The sequence below is a fragment of the Hemiscyllium ocellatum genome, chromosome 2 (assembly GCF_020745735.1).
Source record: "Hemiscyllium ocellatum isolate sHemOce1 chromosome 2, sHemOce1.pat.X.cur, whole genome shotgun sequence".
NCBI classification, from domain to species: domain Eukaryota; kingdom Metazoa; phylum Chordata; class Chondrichthyes; order Orectolobiformes; family Hemiscylliidae; genus Hemiscyllium; species Hemiscyllium ocellatum.
Window position 1 is genome coordinate 57,688,725 of NC_083402.1, and position 20,608 is coordinate 57,709,332.

General features: G+C 38.6%; 1 protein-coding gene across 3 annotated transcripts in view; it reads right to left on the reverse strand.

Moving 5' to 3' along the window:
* LOC132823247 (endoplasmic reticulum aminopeptidase 1-like) overlaps positions 1-20,608 on the reverse strand; it is an 89,332-nt gene that overhangs the window by 25,437 nt on the left and 43,287 nt on the right. The window contains exons 8-14 of one of the 3 annotated variants that reach the window (XM_060836904.1): positions 17,491-17,622; positions 13,907-14,038; positions 11,541-11,624; positions 9,533-9,699; positions 4,465-4,544; positions 1,707-1,890; positions 224-380 (exon numbers count right to left, since the gene is read on the reverse strand). In XM_060836904.1, coding sequence (XP_060692887.1) covers positions 224-380; positions 1,707-1,890; positions 4,465-4,544; positions 9,533-9,699; positions 11,541-11,624; positions 13,907-14,038; positions 17,491-17,622 — 936 coding nt within the window. Of the gene's footprint in view, positions 1-223; positions 381-1,706; positions 1,891-4,464; positions 4,545-9,532; positions 9,703-11,540; positions 11,625-13,906; positions 14,039-17,490; positions 17,623-20,608 lie in introns of all 3 variants that reach the window. The other 2 variants (XM_060836895.1, XM_060836911.1) reach the window with 2 other exon arrangements.

Below are 20,608 nucleotides of genomic sequence, written 5' to 3' on the forward strand. Positions count from 1 at the left end.
TTACTTTCCTCAATGTTTAGGAAACATTAGCTCTCAGAGTTATAAATAAAAACAAAACAGAGCCATGCAGACCATCAAAAGATTTAACTGACCAACCCCATATGGTGTCCACAAGCATCATCACCACATTGTGCAAGGGAAAGAAACATGATTTCAAAGTTAAGCTTTCTTGTCAGTTGGTGCCAAATTAAACAGAACTATATGTCACTGTAATAAATCTTACCTTCATTTGATTTTCAACTTCCACCATTTCTCTCTTTTCCATAAGCTTGTAAATGGGTATGAGCTCATTCATGCCTTGGAAGACTGGCATGGTACTGATTTCTTTCTTCAGATAAAGTGTCAAATTCAGGGCTTTGTCAAGAGGCAGTTTTCCTATACTAATTGACAAAAAAAAAACGAATCAGTTGTGGTGTTGTGATAGTCATGCCTACGAAATGTGAGTCAAAGTACAATAATGTATGGCTTACCTAAACAATTATTTATTAGGTTTGATAGACAGCACTATTATTTCAGTACACAAGACTACAAATACTGGATACACAATACAAGTGTAGTATTATTAAACTCCATGAGTCGGTCAAACAACAAGAATAACCTTTTTAAAATGTTCGCCCTGCACCAAGTTTGTATCACTCTTCATGTCCAACATGCTGAGTATTTTCTTTTGTTTCAAATTTTAGTATTTGCAGTATGTTGCTTTTTGTTCATTCATAATATTAACTTGGTACCTTCTGGTTGCATTCACTCAGTATCATATTACACAATATTTACCTACTGAGCCACCAGGGAATATTTCACAATGTATTGGTCCAATAATCTAGAGTTCCAGGTTACAGGATTGCTATGTTGAATATAATCGAGTATAATTCTTATTTGTGTGTTACTGACACAATGCAGCCAAGGATTCAATTCTTGGTATCTTTTTTGAAATTAGATTCCCTACATTGTGGCCCAACAAGTCCACACTGACCCTCTGAAGAGTAACCCACCCAGACCCATTTCCCTCTGACTAATACACCTAACACTATGGACAATTTAGCATGGCCAATTCACCTGACCTACACATCCTTGGACTGTGGGAGGAAACCGGAGCACCTGAAGGAAAAAGGGATAGGGACAATGTGCAAACTACACAGACAGTCGCCCAAGGCTGGAATCAAACCCGGGTCCCTGGCACTGTGAGGCAGCATGCTAACCACTGAGCCAATGTGCTGCCCCGAGTGCCAGTGAAGCAGTCTGTTTATGCACCTGACCTTTATATTCTCACGCTAAAGATGGGATAAATCAACCTGAGCCATGATAGAAAATGTATATGATGACCACTGCAGCAAAACCTTGAGTTATTTCAACGTAAGTTCCTGTCAGCGACAGAGCAAAAGAAGAGACTTCATGAAAGAAATATCCAAAAACATCCTTAAAACATATTCAGATATATTCTTAAAATTCATAGAAATTATACAACAGGAACAGGACCCAGGACCCCAAACGTTGGTGTTTATGCTCCATGTTAGCAGTAATCCCAATTGTACCCAACATTAACCTACTTTTCTTCACTAACTAACTACAGTGCCCATTTTAACTGCATATAATATTGGAAATTTGACACTGTAATATTAGCTTTATGAACCAGGATATTGTCACTAAACACTATAAAGCTCTTTCTTGTGTATCCACACAAAGTGAAAAGCAATTACATTCTTTACCTCACAAGCTGGAAGGCATTATTAATCAGGCTGGCTCGGTCATTGCTGCTGAGGACAGTGTGATTTTCTCTCAGTAGTTTGATTAATGCGTTCCATCCGTCATTCTCATAATGAACAATGTAATAACCATTCATATCCACATTGAACTTTATCCAATTCACTTCCTCCAAAAGAGTGATAACATCTGAGTGGAGGAGAAATCAAATCAAGACCTGCTCACAGAATACGTCAGCTGACACATCATTTTTGTAAGCCTCTGTAGGCCACATGAAAAACATCATTAGCTGTTATTTTTTAATCTAGTCTTTACAAAAGAAATCACAAGGTATACATAGAGCACAGTCCTTTTTCCTTTGCAAAGACAAAGGACAAATCATTTCAAATTGTACTAAACACACTGGAGCAAAAGTTCCTCTGCCCATAGTCTCACTGAAGTATCCAGGCTTAGAGTAAGTGCCAGTAATGGATGTTCATACTCCTTACATACTGGCCTCACTGCTGGAGAAGAGGAAGGATGACAAAGCCAACTGGGTATTTGATAGCCAGTGACATCATCATGGATAACTTTTAAACACTTATCCAACTGGCCCCTAACATGGCAGAAATGAATCATTTGCAGTTTTTTTTTCGCAGTCTGGTCTAGATCATCACACATCAATTGCTGAGCGAAAGTCCACAACCAGATTTAGCCCAGCCTCCAGGCTACTAACTGCATGTTTGAGAAGGTTGAAAGTTTCAGCATCAGAATTATTGCAGTTACACTTGCTTTAGTAACACAGATCATGGAATCCCTATAGTATGGAAGGAGGTCATTCAGCCCATCAAGCACACACCAACCCTCTGAAAAGCATCCCACCCAGACCCAGGAACTCCAGGAACCTATCCCTGGAACTCCACAATTACCATGGCTAATCCACCTGAACAATATGGACTTTTTTTTTAGCATGACCAATCCGCCTACCCTGCACATCTTTGGACTATGGGAAGAAAACAGAGCACCTGGTGGAAACCCACGCAGACACGGAGAGAATGTGCAAACTGCACACAGACATTTGCCTGAGGTGGAATCGAATCCCTGACACTCTGATGCCACAGTGCTAACCACTGAGCCACTGTGCCTCCCTACAAAGAGATGTTCTGCCTACATTATGTCCTATGAATAGCATTACTGGAGTTGTGAGCAAAGACCCTTTTCACATTGCTCTTTTAATATCTGTGCACTGGCCAATGATTGATGAGGCTCTACCAACATCACCAGGATCTACCAGCTTGGCTATATATAATTCCACCCAGCATCAACAATCTGCATTGCACAGCGGATGCAATACAAGCAGTTACTACTGCTTCTGGTAGTGCTGCTGGGAAGAGAGAGCTGGCGGTTATTTGATTAGCTGGCAGAACTCAAACCCTCTGAATAAAATGATCCATTTAACAGCCCGCTAGCCAATAAATTGGTGTGTGACATGCCCTCAGAGAGGGGATGGTTTTGCCCCCGAAACTCATGCTGATGGGATGGGAAAACACAATATGAATTTTCACCCTTCAGTGCAGAATGTACTTACCTTTATGAAAGCAGCAGGCTGTTGCCAGTTAATTCAACATCTTAAACCAACACCGTATTAATAAAGATACCCAATGACTAATTATCACAAACACTACTCAACAGGGGCAAAGATCCCACCTTTTTAAAAATTTTTAAACGGCCTAGTTCTGCTTTCTTAAAAAAAATACACACACAATCAGAGAAGATGGAACTTTAGCCCAGAAGCAGGCACCCTACCACTGCACCAGATGACCCTCAAAATCCAATTTTGTTTTTCAAATTTTGTAATGAACCTGTTCTGAGATGTTATTACATACTTCTGGAGCAAAAAGAACTTGAATACAAGCTTCCCAGGTCCTTAGCAGGGTGCCTATTACTGGCTGACAAGAGCCTCTCAACATAGCTTTTTTATGTAAACTGCCATCAAAACTCCCATTTCACTCTTTAAACATTCAACGAATTACAAGCAATTTCCACCAGGAGATTGAACCCAGCTTTTATTAAATTTAATAATGTCCATACTTATTGAGCAATGATAAGATTATATCTTTTGTTATGGAAATTATTCTGCATTTACATTTCTGGAGTACTGTGTATAAAGTAACAGCAATAAGCTTCTGGGGATATCAACCCAGCTTTTTTTCCTTTGCATGACTTAGTCATTTAATCAATAGTTTGGATATGCTGTGATACACTCCAGGACAGATCAGACTTGAACCAGGATTGCTGGCTCCAAGACAAGGTCACTGTGCCACAAGACCCTTGTGCTAGAGATCAGAAAATCAGAAAAATATTCCGACACAGGCCAGTATCTTGTGGTCCTCCCTTACAGTACATGCATGTGGCAAAAGTAAATCTATTCCACTATTTGCACTGTATTGTAGAATAGCCTACAGCCACTCTGATTCGGTCCACAAATGAAGACTGGCCATTTGTCCAGGATAGGCCGGGAAGCAGAACCTGGATACATGCTCAATGGTAAGTCAATAAGGTGAGAGAAGAAATTGTAGTAAGAGATGTGGAAAAGACAATTAAGAGAAAAACAATTACAGCTTTTGTCATTCTTAATATTTATAGAATATTTTCATGTCATTTTCAAAGAAAGTGTTTAGTGAACACACAAGAACATTGGTTCATCACCTTACCAGATCTCTAAGGTGGTATTAAATTGTCAAGAATCCTAAATTACAGAAAAATATAATGAATGTTATTTACCATTTTTTGTTCTCATCAAGTGCCTCTGGACAGTTTTGGAATGGCTTGTAATATAAGTCAGTGGAATCTGCCACAGATAACTATAAAACAAAGACAATTAGATTTTTTTTACAAGATATTAAGTATTTACCAACTTAGATTATGTCTATCAAAGGTGTGGAATAAAATATTTCTCCACTTTGTATCAGTACTGGTGTCAAACACTTCCAAGTCAGCAGAAATAATTACAGGATAAGTCCAACTCACTCAGACCATAAAAAAATTACTCAACCAGTGAACAGTCTGGTCATATGTCTCAGTGGTCTAAAAGTGCTGAATGCAGATATGACATTCTCATATAGTTCTTGCTTGGAGCACATCAGCAGTGCATTCTAGATGGTCTAGTACCTACGCAAATATAAAGCAGTATGTAGGGATCCTATGGTGTACTGATAATATCCCTGCCTCTGGGCAAGAAGATCCATGTTCAAGTCCCAGTAGCTCTGGTGCTGTATCATGACATATCTAAGCAGATTCTTTTAAAGGAGAAGAATTTTAAAGATAAGAAGAATTTCTTATCTCGTTAAGATGATGTTTCACTGATCATGGTGAATGCCAACTTCTAACATCGGCACCACTCGAAATTCAGATTGCAGAAACTAATTTCATAAAGAACACTGAAACCAATTATCCCATTGATCTGATTTTGATTTGAGTCCAGATGTCAAAAGACTGCACGGGAACCCACAACATCAGAGGTACCTAACTAGACAAATGTAGTGACGTTATCAGGGAGCAAGAGAAAGACAAGTGATGCAAACATAATGTAGATTTTTTTTTAAAAAGTTTGCACCCAGGAATATCAAAAGTCAGTGAGGGGTGGCCATTGTTGCTGTTTTTGTGTAACTATAGTGCTCGTCACAGCTCATCTTTCATTTTGGAGGGGAGAAGCTGCTGATTACAACCTACCATCATCCACCACAGCCCCATATCCAATGTTACAGAGAAACAGGGACATTTGCTATACATGCATATCTTAAAAGGCGGGATCCCACCAAACGAAGCATCCATCATCTATAGCATAACATTATTAACCTATTATCAACATAGTCTGCTATTATACAGCTTTGTCGAAATCTCTAAACTGGCAAACTGACTGTGATTTTATCTGACACTCCAGAAGGCATTCAATAAGGGGCCACACAGTGGTTAATAATGCAAAATCAGGACTCATAGAATGGAAGATAATATATTTTCATAGATGGGGACTGGTTAATGAACAGAAACTACAGGTAGAGCTGAACAGCGCATTTTCAAATTGGCAGGCTGCAAGTAGTGGATGCTACAAGGATCAGTTCTGGGATTTCAGCTATTCACAATCGATATTATGACTTAGAATAAGGAAATTGAAATGAAGACTTGTTTGAAAGAAGTGGGGTTTGGTTCATGACTCACTGGCATCATTTCTGAAGAAAGTGGGGCTTGCACCATTTATACAGTCCACATCTGAACTGTGCTGGTGCTAGTATTCTTACAAACTGCATATCTAGGCAAATGGACAGGGCTTTAAATTAAATAGAGTGGGCAAGGTATCAAGTGGGACAGATGTGAGGTATTAAAAAGTAGAGGGTAAAAAATGAGGTCTGCAGATGCTGGAGATCACAGTTGAAAATGCGTTGCTGGTTAAAGCACAGCAGGTCAGGCAGCATCCAAGGAATAGGAAATTCGACGTTTCGGGCATAAGCCCTTCCTGATGAAGGGCTTATGCCCGAAACGTCGAATTTCCTATTCCTTGGATGCTGCCTGACCTGCTGTGCTTTAACCAGCAACGCATTTTCAACTATTAAAAAGTAGAGAATGTAAGAGAATGAAATAGTAATGTGGGAAAAGAGGGCCAGAGAATAGCAGGAAGAGCAGAGTGAAAATATCTAGGAAGATACAAAATTTAGATTCTACAAGATAACAAAATGTTAAAACTAAATTGTAGCTGAATGTATATAGCATTCAAAAAGCAAGCAAGTTGATTGCAGAGACTCAAGGAAATAAATACGATCTGACAGCCACTGGCTTTGCAATGACAAGAATTGTGTCAAAAATGTTGAGGAAAATATGACGTTCAAGAAGAATAGGAAGCTAAGTAAAATTGAAGGGAGAGCACTGCTAATCAAGGATATTATCTACGCTATAGTCAGAGATGACCTTGGTTAAAGAGATTGGGATGTAGAATCAATTTAGGTGGAATTATGGAATAGCAGTAAAAAAAATGCCACTAATGGGAGTGGTCTTCAGGTCCCCTAACAGTACTCATAATGTGGGACAAAGTGTACCAGAAGAAATGTTGGGTGCTTGCAATAAAGGGACAACAATGATCACGGGTGACTTTAATCTGCATATAACCTGAAAAAAACACAGACTGGCAGTAGTGGCTTTGGATGAGCAGCTCATCATGTTGAGAATGTTTCTTAGATGAACATGTTCTGGCACGAACCAGACAGTAGGTTGTACTAGACTTGGTGCTGTGTAACATGTCAAGATTAACAAATGACCTCAGAATTAAGGCCTCACCAAGTAGTAGTGGCAATAGTATGATTAAGTTTACAACCAGTTTGAAAGGAAGCAGATGAGGTCCAAGACTAATATTTTAAACATAAGTAAGGTAGGGAAGCATGTTAACTGAAGTGAGCTTGGAAAAATAGGTTAGGGGATAAATTAATAGAGACACAGTTTATGGGGATTTTTCAGAATATTCAGAATAAGCAAATGTTTACTTTTAAGACAAATCTATCCACAATTCACTAAAGAAGTTAGGGAAAGCATCAATCTTAAGGAACAAACAATACAGCAGTGCAAACATTCCTGATAAAGGACTTATGCCTGAAACATCAATTCTTCTGCTCATCAGACGCTGTCTGACCTGCTGTGTTTTCCCAGCACCACACACACGACAAAGATGACTGCACATCAGACAACTGCTTCGAATATAAAGAATGGCAGAGAATGACTAAAAGGTTAAACAAAAGGAAGAAATTATAAAATTAACTAGTTAGGAATATGAGAAATGGATAGTAAGAGTTTTTACAGGTAAATAAAGGTAAATATTGAGTAATGAATTTTAGTCCTGTAAAGAGTCTGAATGACAGGTAAACAGTAGATAATAAGGAAATAGTAGAAGAAATGAACACATATATTGCTCTGTCTTCAATGTAGAAGATACAAAAACATTTCAATAATACTGATATATCAGGAGACGGAAGTGAGAGAGCATCCTTAGCAAAATTACAGTCACATGGGAAGCAGCACTAAGCAAACTGATGGAGCTGCATCCTAACAAGTTTCCATGTCCAGATGGACTGCTAAAGTCATTAAGGTAGATTGCTGATGTAGTAGTAGATGCATTGGTGTTAATTTTACAAAATTTCCTCAATTTGGGAAAGGACTTATTGGACCAGAAAATAGCAAATGTAATACTTCATTTCAAAAGGAAAGGAGGCAGAAAACAAGAAACAATAGGTCAGCTTGCTCAATATATTGCCATGCAAATAGATTATTAAAACAAAACTCAAGGTAATTAGAAGTCAGCATGGTTTGGCAAAAGGAATGTGTTCGAGTTCTCTGAAGGAGAAAAGTGAGATGTTGATAAGACAGGCGAACTCAAATTATGTACCGAGGTACCAGAACATCTTAGGGCGGGGGTTGGCCCATCATCCTCCCATCCATCCCTGAGAATGTAATTAATTGATTAAAAGATAAATAGAGCTTGTCAAAATCTCAACTGGTCAAATATTATACTGCATAAAACAGATACCATGAGCAGACATGTCTGGAATGCCGTTTTTAATAAAGTATTTTGTTTTGCAAGTATACCCTATGACCATTGGGTGTACCCCTGAGTAGATAGTACACCCTTTCCTTCCTATCTGCCTCTATGACAAAACCTACCTTTCTCACTCCCCTCCTTGAGGTGCCAAAAGCCTGTGTGCAAAGCTCCCCAGTTTATCACAATACATTAGGGCTCCTTTCAGTTCCAGGAGTGTGCAGTACTGTCACACTGTCAGAACTGTAAGAAATACAATTCCAAAGGACTGGCACCTGCTCCCAGTGAGGGACAGAAGCTACGGTTATATTTAGCCTGCTTCCTGCACATCATGCATGTGGAGGAGGCTGCTATTGGGTTCATCAATAGAAGTACTTTACTTAAGGAGGGCAAGCCACAGGCACACATTCACACGCACACGCACACACACGAAAATCAGTACATTGGTGTGTTGGCATTTGATTTGACATTTTGACATTTCATACGCCAAAGGAAATGCTCAAGTATTTAAAACATTAATTAAGCATTTTCTGATAATATGACAGGATTAACAGAATAGGAATGTGTAGGTTTGATTTTCCTGTTTGCACTACTACCTCAACATTACTTGGAGCAATATCATTTCCCAGCTGTAGTGCATTGTGTAACTGAAATGAATACATTTATCAAAGTAATATTCAGAAAGTACATCATCACTTTCTCAACCAGGAGTTAATAGATGCGATACTGTCAGAGTTAAGCTAGCAGACAGATAAAAAGGTATATAAACACAAGAAATGTCACCTACAGAGATTTAATTTATCAAACATTCTCCAAACTCAAGAAATTTTTATTTCTCACAACTATCCTTGAGACTTATCTACATGTTCACCAATTAACTGTTAAACTGTAGAACATCTTATGCTGTGTTTTCAGGTCCAATAGGAGCTGTGCTAAACTTTCTGATGCTCATCGTACATAGGAACTTTAAAAAATGAGTGGAGAGAGGAAATCTTTATTCCATCTGCATATGATTAAAACACAAGAGCCAAGGAGATAAAGTAATGTATTAGACACATCAACATGTAGCACTCTTGTTTTGTTGTTTATTGCAGTTTTTAAACTTTTATCAGGTAAGTTTCATTGTAGCTTCATGAATATCAATCTGATGCTGTACAGATCCAAAAAATTCTGATTATCACCACATAGTCATCATGCTTTGTATAAAAAAGTTTGAGTAAAAGATTAATTGCAGGATAAATGTGAGTAAAGGTTTAAAAAAAATAGAAGTGCTACCTTGTAGATTCAGAATTTTCATCTTTGGAATTAGAACCTTTTTGATAAAGTTCCTGTTGTAATAACACTTCTCTTCCTTTCACTGTAACAGTAACCAGTGGGAATCCCTTCTGAAGTGTCCACGTATTCATCATTTCCTTTACATCAAGCACATCTTTCATGAACCACTGCTATAAATGAAGATAAGAACAATAAACTGACATGTTTTGCAGTGTCCACTATTACTGATACAGTAATTTTATTTTGGTTAATTCTTAGGCATATATCAAAGCTCACAATAAAGTAACAAAGTGTGCTGCCATCTTTCATTTTTCCGAGGTACTACACATAAAATAGATTCATACATTTCACTTAATTCAAATTATTCGATGACTCCTTTTATTGTCAATGTCCACGTTATCATATCATTTATATGGTTGAATTCAAATCATTTGGAGTTTATAAATGTCATTTTGTATATATTTGTACTGCTTTGTTGTTCCTTTGTCATGGTTTTCTACATTAACCTATACTTTGAATAAAGTGCTTGCCAGGTAATACTGTCATTTATATTTCTTTGTGCATTGCCATTTTTTACTGGGAAGTGACAGCCTCATGGTAAAGTCACTGGACTGTTAATGCAGGAAGCCACATAATGTTCTGAGGGCCTTGGTTTGGATCCCAGCAAAGCTTATGGTAGAATTTGAATGTAATAAAAATCTGGAATTCAGAATCCACGAATCCATTATGAACAGTCAGAAAACCCCATCTGGTTCACTAATGTTCTTTAGGTAAGGAAACTGTCATCCTTACCTGGTCTGGCCTACATTTTTTTTTTAGATTACTTACAGTGTGGAAACAGGCCCTTCGGCCCAACAAGTCCACACCGACCCGCCGAAGCGCAACCCACCCATACCCCTACATATACCCCTTACCTAACACTACGGGCAATTTAGCATGGCCAATTCACCTGACCCGCACATCTTTTGGACTGTGGGAGGAAACCGGAGCACCCGGAGGAAACCCACGCAGACACGGGGAGAACGTGCAAACTCCACACAGTCAGTCGCCTGAGGTGGGAATTGAACCCAGGTCCCTGGCGCTGTGAGGCAGCAGTGCTAACCACTGTGCCACCATGCCGCCCCTAAACTCCAGACTCCAGACTAGCAATACTGTTGACAGTTAACAGTTAGGGATGGGTAATAAATGCTGGCCTAACCAGCGATGCCCAATGAATTAAAAAAAAATCTTGCATAGCATAGCAGGTTTGAATTGTGTAGGAGTTTGTGAATGGAATGGATATTATTCTAGAATAAATATTCTGTGGTACATTGAAGAGTAATTGTGAATACAGTGATTGATTAAGTGCTCTTAAAATCTGCTGATCTGGATTTTTTAGCAGGGCATTTCTGTAATAACCATATTATGCTGTCACCTATAAAGAAACTTTTGTCATCAAGCACCACAAACATCAGGGTTCTCTGCATTAATATAGGATGATTTATAAATTACAGATTTGATCATTTATTTCTGTAATACACTAAACCGTTCTAAGACTTGAGAAATTGAGGCAACCCTATGTGATTCTAATTTATGTGAAACAATAATAAAGTTGGTAATCACAATTAATCAAAATTCACCAAACCCAAGTAAAGAGGTATTCCCTTGTTGTTTTTTGTTCAATGATAAAGGTAAACCTATATAATTATTTGCATTAGCAGATTGTCTTTCAACTCAGAAAAATGTGAAATATATTCAAAGAAACTAGAATGTCTAATTAATTGGAATTCTTAAAGGATGGACATTGAGGTACAAAAAAATTGATTAATAGCACACGTTAGGAAATATGCAAAATAAACCTTTTAGAAAGAATAATTAAAATAACACTTCAAATATATTTTATTGTCAAATGTAAAAGTCAGACGTTTTCACCAAACAATTACATTTCAAAACTTTGATTCTTATTACTTCCAGAATGAAAATCATCTAAAAAGTAACAGCGTGAATGTTTTAAAAATTGTAATCTTACTGAACCAGGAGGTAGTTCTGACTTTCCTAAGCAAAACTGTTGCTCATTTAGTCTGCTTCTATGTGTATCATCAGATGGACAAGTCTAGAAAAAGAACAAACAGAATTTAATTTTGGTCACTTTGGATGGGTGGCACAGTGGTTCAGTGGTTAACACTGCTGCCTCACAGCGCCAAGGTCCCAGGTTCAATTGCAGCCTTGGGTGACTGTGGAGTTTGCACATTCTTCCTGTGTTTGCAGGGTTTCCTCCCACAGATCAAAGATGTGCAGGTCAGGTGAATTGGCCATGTTAAATTGCCCATAGTGTTAGGTGCATTAGTCAGAGGGGAAATGGGTCTGGGTGAGTTACTATACGGAGGGTTGATGTGGACTTGTTGGGCCGAAGGGCCTGTTTCCACACTGTAGGGAATCTAATCTAATGTGGAACTATTGAAATGGTAACTAAATTTTAAATATAAAGTTATCCTCATCCTTAAATTCCTGTAAGATGGCAAAGATCTGCTGCCTGTATCCTAATTTGTCATGTTTTTACTCATCCTCATCTTCAGTCTGCATTGCTTTTAAATCCATCAACAGCTTGACTTCAAAATTCTCAGCATTGTGTTGAAACATCTCCATGCCCTTGTCCTTCTGAATATCTGTCACCAACTGCACCCTACAACCTTCTGGAACCCAATTCTTCACAAACTCTGGCATATTTTGCCAGCACACTGGTAGCTATACCTGTGCATCTCGGCCCTAAACTGAAGTTTCCCATTCTAAATCGCTTTGTGTTTCTTCCTTGTGCATCACTGCATACAAAGTCTGATCAAGCTTTTAGTCACCTGCTTAAAAGCTCCTCCTTCCACAGAACAAGTACAATCTTTCTTCTGAGGACCCCATCCCATTTAATCTCCTGACTGATTGTTGTGCAAAAATACTCACCGATTTTGAACATAGCTCCTGTTTGAAAAAGTTAACCAACATGACCTCAATGATGTTTACTTAATAACTATTCCAATTACCCTGCAAAGGAAGTTTCTTCCAAATTCTGACTTCATTCAAGGTCTAGTCAAGTTTCAACTGGCATCCTCTAGTTCTGCGTTCACACTCCTATGGAGTACGCACTGTAACTGAAAAATCTTTAGATACACAACAGGATTCATATTATCTAAAGTTAATGTTATAATTCATACGAGAAACTCTGGAATGCAATAAGAAGGGAATGCCCAGTCGCCTGCATGTGGCTGGCGTGAGCCTGCATTGAGGGCCTCAATTGAATTATGGCCCATTCTAAGAGTGGCAAGGACTGGATGGGTGGACAAGCAGCAAACACTCCATTAATGCCAGAATGGAACCACCTGCTTTCCCTTCCATGGGAGGCTCATCAAATATAGCCCTTTGATCCAAGTAAATTTTACAAATCTTTGAAAAGAAACAGTGATTAGCAAAAATTAATCTACTTAAAATGACTTGCTGGAGAATTTTGTGGTGTAGTGGATTAGAATGTAACTGTTCCAGCTCCAGGATCTGTGTTTCAAATTCCCAAGCGTGGTCAAATCATCATTTTGTTTTCCCTTTATAGAATGTGTCTGGTACACAGCACATTATTCATTGCAAACCAAAGCCAAATCAATAATCTTACTCAGAGATGGTAAGTGCAAAACTCATAAAGGAGACACAAGAATTCCCACTGATCCAATGGGTGGGGGGTGGGGGGGGGGGGGGTGAGGCAGGAGGAGGGGTATGGCTCAAGCATAAATCTGTTCCTTCTGTCTTTAAAGTGAAGGAACTTTCTTCAATAAAGAAACCTTACTCTTCATCCAGCTGTGGGTTTTCCTGATGTAAAGAAACCTAATCCTATTTTCTATTGGCAAATTAACCTTTCTTTCATTATCTTAGTCTCAGTCAAAAGTAACCTGAAAATAGACTAACTTGGGCAAAGAATTGCCAGCACTTCAAATTTTCACTTGCCATCACTCTATCCAGAGATTCCAAGCAGAAACTCTGTTTTTCCTCAGAGGGGGAAAAAAAAACAGAAGGCTGATGGGAGTTCACCTTAACAGCCTCAACTGAGTCATGACAGATAGAAGGTTCTCTACAACTGCACCAGCATTAGCAATCACCTGGCTGCAAACCTTCAAATAAAATAACAATAACTAGTGTACAAGATAAAGTAAGCACAAAAGACACATTATATTTAATACTTCACACCAGTTTATCACTCCATTACTGTTACACTATTTAGCATCCTTGACCAAAGAAGCCTCGTGAACACCCCTCAATAATTTTACTCAGAGTGCAAAGAAGGAGAATAGCACTAAGCAGTTGATATGATTCACTCTATACTAACAAAAGCGATTTGACAATTGAATCAGTTGAGCTTACATTAGTCAGACTGTTCCACAAGTCCTCATTTTTTGTACTTCCATAACTATGGCGACGTAGGTACTGAATAATGCCACTTTTAAAAACATCTTCTGTCAGGTAGTCCATCAGCATGTTCAGAATGCAAGCTCCCTGCAATTCAGACCAGTCAATCATAATAACCTTAATTTCGCACAATACAACATCAGTTCATTGACAAAAACAGTGCAGACTGATCAATTAATCTTACAAACTACATTTATCTGCAAATGAATTTATAAAAAGTTCTGGTATGAGCACAGTGTTATCAAGTCCATTTCAAAAACAGAAAAGAAACTATAACCAACTTCATAAAAACTTTTCATCATACAGATTGAGACGAATATAGTTTTAATCAATACTGCTACCCAAAATGTATTTTTCACTGAAGACAATAATTTTAAGTGGATTTGTGCACATTAATGACAGGTATTTATGTGACTATATCATAAGCTGTTGTGCCTGAAAAGGTAAGAGAACAGAATGCATTTGTCATATTCACGCTCTCAGATCATTTCCTTTATCTCATCTACTACTTCCCTGGTTACTACTGACCAATGTCACAGTCACCTCCAATAGTATCCATTCTCACTTCTGTTAATAATCGTTTGCGCAGAACCTTATTAAATGTCTTGTGGAAATACATATAAACAATATCTGTAGGTGCTACTTTAATCACCATAAAAACACAGGGACATAGGAATAAAGGTAAAGTCACCATAGTCCTAATCGACCATAGGGCTGCCCTCTCATTACACAGACAACTAATGGTGATTTAACCATTACCTTTTAACCATTCACAATACCTCAGTTGAGGTGAGACGTTGAGGAGAAAAGTCTTTCTTGGCAATCTCTGTCTAATGTAGGAATTGAACCATGCTGTTGTTGTCACTGCATTTCAAACCAATCATCCAACCAACTGAGCTTACTGACTCCCTGTAGCTAGCATTTGCAGGTTAACAAAATTGGAATAAGGAGCAAGAGTAGGCCATTCGACCTCTCAAACCTGTGCCACCATTTAATATGATAATGCCTGATGATTGTAGCTCAAATCCATATTCCCCATTATCCAAATAACCATTCATCTCCTTGCTTACAAGAATCTATCTAATTCTCCCTTAAAAATATTCCAAGCCTCTGCTTCTACCAATCTTTTAGGAAGAGAGTTCTAAAGACCTGCAGCCTTCTATGGGAAAAACTTTTGCTTCATCTCTCGCATGGCTGACCTCTTGTTTTAAACAGTGACCCTAGTACTGGATTCTCCCGTAACAAAACTGCCTCTGTCCAGCCACGCCTTCAAGATCACTTCAAATCTTACGTATTTCAATTAAATAACCTCATAGCCTTCTAAATTCCAAGCCCAGCATGCCTAGCCTTTCCCCACAGTACAAGTCAGAGAAATTATTCACCCACAGAGTTGTGAGCTGGTGGATTTGTCTTCCACAGAAAGCATTTAAGGCCAAATCAGTGAATGTTTTCCAAAAAAGAATTAGATATAGCTCTTGAGATTAAAAAGTTCAAAGTACATGGGGTGACAGTGGAACAGGGTATTGAGTCAGATATGCAGCCAGGATCAGACTGAATGATGGAGCAGACTCAAAAGAACTGAATAGCCTACTCCTTTTCCTAATTTGTTGATGTTTCTCCCCCATCCATTCCCGGTATTATTCTAGTCAACTTTCTTTACACTGCCAAAAACATATGTACATTCTCCCTTAAATTAAGCAATCTTATTTGTACACAGTTATCTAGGTGTGGTTCACTAACAATGTTCTCTCTAAGCTATGGGACTGCACGCACAGCCACTCTAAAGGTTCTACACGTGACATATGTATCAACACATTAATTAGGCACTGAATTCCAGTTCGTTGGAGGTCTCACACTGCCAGAATGAAAATTCGAAGAAATGATGTTCACTAATGCCCTGCATAACTGAAACATAATCTCGTTACTTTTGCATTCAATTATTCTTGCAAAACATGTTAATATTCTATTAGCTTTCTTAACTTTTTCAATTTTTGGAATTCATACACAAGTATACTCATGTTGCTCTACATCTTAGAGCTCTCACCATTTAAATAATATTTCTTTTATATTCTTCTTGCCAAAATAAATAATTTCACACCTTTCCACATTATGTTCCATTTTGCCATACCTTTGCCCACTCATTGAACCAATCTATAACGTTGTGTAGGCTCCTTATGTCCTTTTCATTGTGCCTCCCTATCTTAGTGTCATCAGCAAAACTGACAATCAAATAATTATATAAGTTGCAAACAGCTGAGGTGCCAGCACTAATTCCTGTGGCACTCTACCTGTTACATTGCACCAACCAGAAAATGATCCATTTATACCCTTCTCCTTCCTACTGGCCAGCCAATCTTCTACCAATGCAAATATGATAGGCCCTACGTGTATTATCCTTTTTCTAGGCCATCTTATCAAATGCCTTCGGGATATCTAAGCACAGTACACCCATCAGTTTCCCTTTAGCCAAAGCACATGTTACTTCATCATTGAACTCTATTTGTCAGACTAAACATGATTGCTCTTTCTCAGAACTATGTCATCTGTTAGATTGCCTTCAATTTATCCAAGTGTTCTACTTTAGCTTCTTTAATAAAACCTTCAACAGTTTTCCAATGAAAAAATGTTAAGTTGACTAGCCCATAAATTTCTGCTTCCTGTATTTGTTTAAGATTTGTTTGAGGTATGTTGACATGGTTGGATAATCCAACATTTAAAGCCTATCCCTAATTGCCTAAAACTCAGTATTCTAGGTCTGGAGTCACACGTAGGGTTAGGATGGCAAATTTTCTTCCTTAAAGGACATCAGTGAAGGTGATGGGTTTTTGTTTTACAACAACTGACAGTCACCATTATGCCAGCTTTGTCTTTCAAGTTATTATTGAATTCAAACTGAACCATCTATCATGATGGGATTCGAAGATGTCACCAGATATCAGCCTGGACCTCTGGATTTCTAGCCGAGTGACAATACTACTAGGCTCTCTCCCATTTTGAATAAAGGGGTTACATTTGCTATCTTCTGATCTACTAATATCTTCCCTAAATCTAGGGAGTTTTGGAAAATTAAAACCAATGCATCAACTATCTCACCATTTCTTTTAAGATCCTAGGATGAAATCAAATTGGACCCAGACTTCTCAACGCGCACCTCCAAATAATTTACTCAATTCCACTTCTCTGGTAATTGTAATTTTCCTGAATCTCTCTCTCCTTACCAAAATTCTCTGCTTACCTCCCCAACTCTATTTGTTATCCAACTTATTCTAAGTCACACTGAGTTGGCTAGTTTTATATAGTACGAACACAAAAGGCTTCATTACTTTCTCTGTTAGCATGCATTGAATCTACCAAGTCCCTCCCCATTGACTACTCAATACCATATGAATTCTTTAGCAATTAATTCATTTTCAAATAAATAAGACAGATTATTAATAATTGGAACATCCTTTTATTACATTGTATAAAATTAAGTAATAAGCTACTTTTTTTCTGCTTCTCCACTCAACAAGCAACTATAGGTTAATTTCACAACATACCTTCTCATAGGAGACATCATCAAACATTTCTTGGATCTGTGCAGGGTTTTCCACTGGAGTTGATACTGGATGGGAAGAATTGAAGGAATCTACTTCCATTGCACTGAAACATTTATCCAAGAAGAATTCTCTCTATGAGAAACGGGAAGATTTACACTCGAATTCTAGAATTTCAGTCACACTTTACACATATACGTTTGCCACAGCATAACAAATTGTAATTAGTCTGTTATTTAAACAAAGCAAAACAAATGTCTCACAACCATTCCTGAACAGTCACTACCACAGAACTAGAACGGATTTGGTTTGGATTCTACAATACTCAGAATGCTCTATCTTAAGCACTGAACAGAATCATTGACATTTCTTGACTGGATGAAATAAAGTCAGTTGACAAAACTGTCCCTGGTTGGTCTTCATTGTTTCCATGTACGCACTTTCAGCATCAGTGGCTGAGATATGAAGAATGGCAGATATTCATCCTCATGCTTCAAAAATAGTAAAATGTTGGCCATGACAAAAATGTACTAACTTTGTCCTTTTTCTTAACTGATATAATGTTGCACGTTTTGATATAAACACACATAAATATTGACTCCAAGTTTTAGATGCCCCAGACACTGGAAATAACCTCTCAGTTAAGCCCCAATAAGTCTAGTGGCACATTCACTGGGAAATAGCTAGCTTGTTAGATATTCATTATTTATTTCAAAATTGCTATGGGATACCAGGACAGCTCAATACTGCAAATATTAAATTTTGCAGGTCGACACCATGGAATAGAATAAAGTTTAACCATTCACAAATTTTATTTTAATGAAGATTATTTTCCTCAAACAATTTTACTAAATAAAAAATTGTGAAAGCTGAAGAAAAATGTTCATCAATATAACTGACTTAATGGTATTCAAGCACCTTGGAAGCTTGGAACAATGAACATGATCTGACGATACATTTGAGAGGGTCAGAGTCAAAAATATCGATTCTTCTCCACCTCAGATGCTGCCTGACCAGCTGTGCTGTTCAAGCACCACACATTTTGACTCAAAATACAAGTCATGTTATTAAAAGAGACTCAGCTTTTACATAACAGGCTGAACCTTTCAGTTTTTGGCTAAGAGCGAATTGTGTAGAGTTTTTTGAAGGAATCTTGCTGCATGGTCTTGCAAGATTTCTCACAGAATCAATGGCAAGCCTCATGTTTGATTCCATCCCCATCCCAACATATGCCATTCCCGAAACAATGTGCCACTCATCAGGTAGCTGCAGGCATTCCTAGTGACCCCACCATCTTTAAAAGCCCAGTAGCACCTGGAGAAGCACTGTCAGCCAGGAGCTGCCCTGCACAGTATGGGACCTTTGTCCCTGGATATAGCAGACAGGGGGAATGGTGCCCTGCTTTGTAGGCAAGTACCAAGAGATCCCGCTGTAGACTGTTGTAGATGCAGGGTACTCTCTTCCTGCAGGGCCAAAAGTGGATTTCATAGCACCACACCATCCCAGGCTGGTCCACTTTAGTCAGTGCAGTCTCAGCTGGAGGAACATACAGCAATGTAGGAAGAAGATCAATGACCTTCTCCACTCTGGCAAAAGGGGCCACCAGTTGCTCTCTACTACTCTCAGTAATGGCTGCAACATCTTCCCTCACTCCCTGTCACCCATACCAGTCCCCGACGCCACTATACATTCCCTCCATCCCCTCTACTCACTCACTCAGGACAGCTCCTCAGCTGCATCTAGAGTAACAGCTGCCATATCCACTTTAATCTCCCTTAATACATTACCTTTTTCTCCTGCCAGGAGGAAAAGAAAGCTCATAATATAGCAGAAAGAGCTACGATGGGTGGTGTGTTGCCCTTATGAGGAGAATCTAAGTGGCAAGGCAGGTGGAGATGCCATGAGCATCTCGGTAGGCTCAGCAAGAACGAGCTGTGACAATAAGTAAACATGCTGAAGATGCAGCCTGGTGCAGTCCGTGAGCTGTGTTTGTGTCCCTGAACATAAAGTGTCCTTGCTGCAGCATTATAATGAAAGTTGCCAGTGTACCCCAGGTGTACTGTGAGTGGATCAGAGATGTGTAATGAAGGGTCTTGTGGCTGGCACATGTCAGATGCCAATGCCTGGGGACATGGAGTCCATGTGACTGGTGCCTTTGCAGTGTGTCCCAAGATGTTATTGCCCTGTGTCCAATGTGAAGGTGGTTTGCAGCCAGCAATGAGCTTAAGTTTTCAAGAACATACGCTGACTTTCTATGTTAATAATTCTTAATGGTGAGCTTGTTTGGCACATTTGGTATGATGGGAAGCTGAATAGTAATGAGATGAGTTGTGGGGTATAGATATTTAACCTTTAAATTGGCAACTTGCCACTGATAAATCTGCAGGACACTATAACAATCAGCAAAAACATAAACAGTGCGGCAAGATTCTCCTGAAGTTAAGATTAGCTTTGCCAGACATCTCATTAGATTCTACCACCAACCTCACTATTCCATATGTTACTCAAATCCCTGTATAGATCTTTAATAAAGTCAATAAAAGAAATATAGCTCAATGGATTGGCTTAACCTTCAGTTATTGTGAAACGTTTTGATTATTTGTCATTATATTGAGAGAATGTCACAACAAAAATAGTACTGAGAACATTTATGTAAGGCAGTGAGGTCGTGTAATCTATGCACAGATACACAGTGCTAGAAATTGGTAATCTATGATGGTGAACAAGAAAATCATTGTTTTATTTCATTCACGGGATGTGACCCTTGCTTGCTGGACCAACATTTATCGCCCATGCCTAGCTGCAATTACAAAGTCACTTCCAGGATTTTGACTCAAAGACAGAGAAGGTATGATAAATATCCAAGTCAGGATGGTGAGATGCTTAGAAGGGATTTTAATGTCAGTGGTTGTGGGATTGGAAGGTGCTGTTGAAGGAACCTTGGGGAATTTCTGCAGTGCACCTTATAGATGCTACACTGTGATGCTCTTGAACATTGGTGATGGATGGAGTGATGGTTTAGAGTTAGAGTTATATAGCACGGAAACAAACCCTCAGTCCAACTCTGCAATTTGAGAGGGAGAGGGTACAATTGGAAGTGACAATATTTCTGTTGAATAAA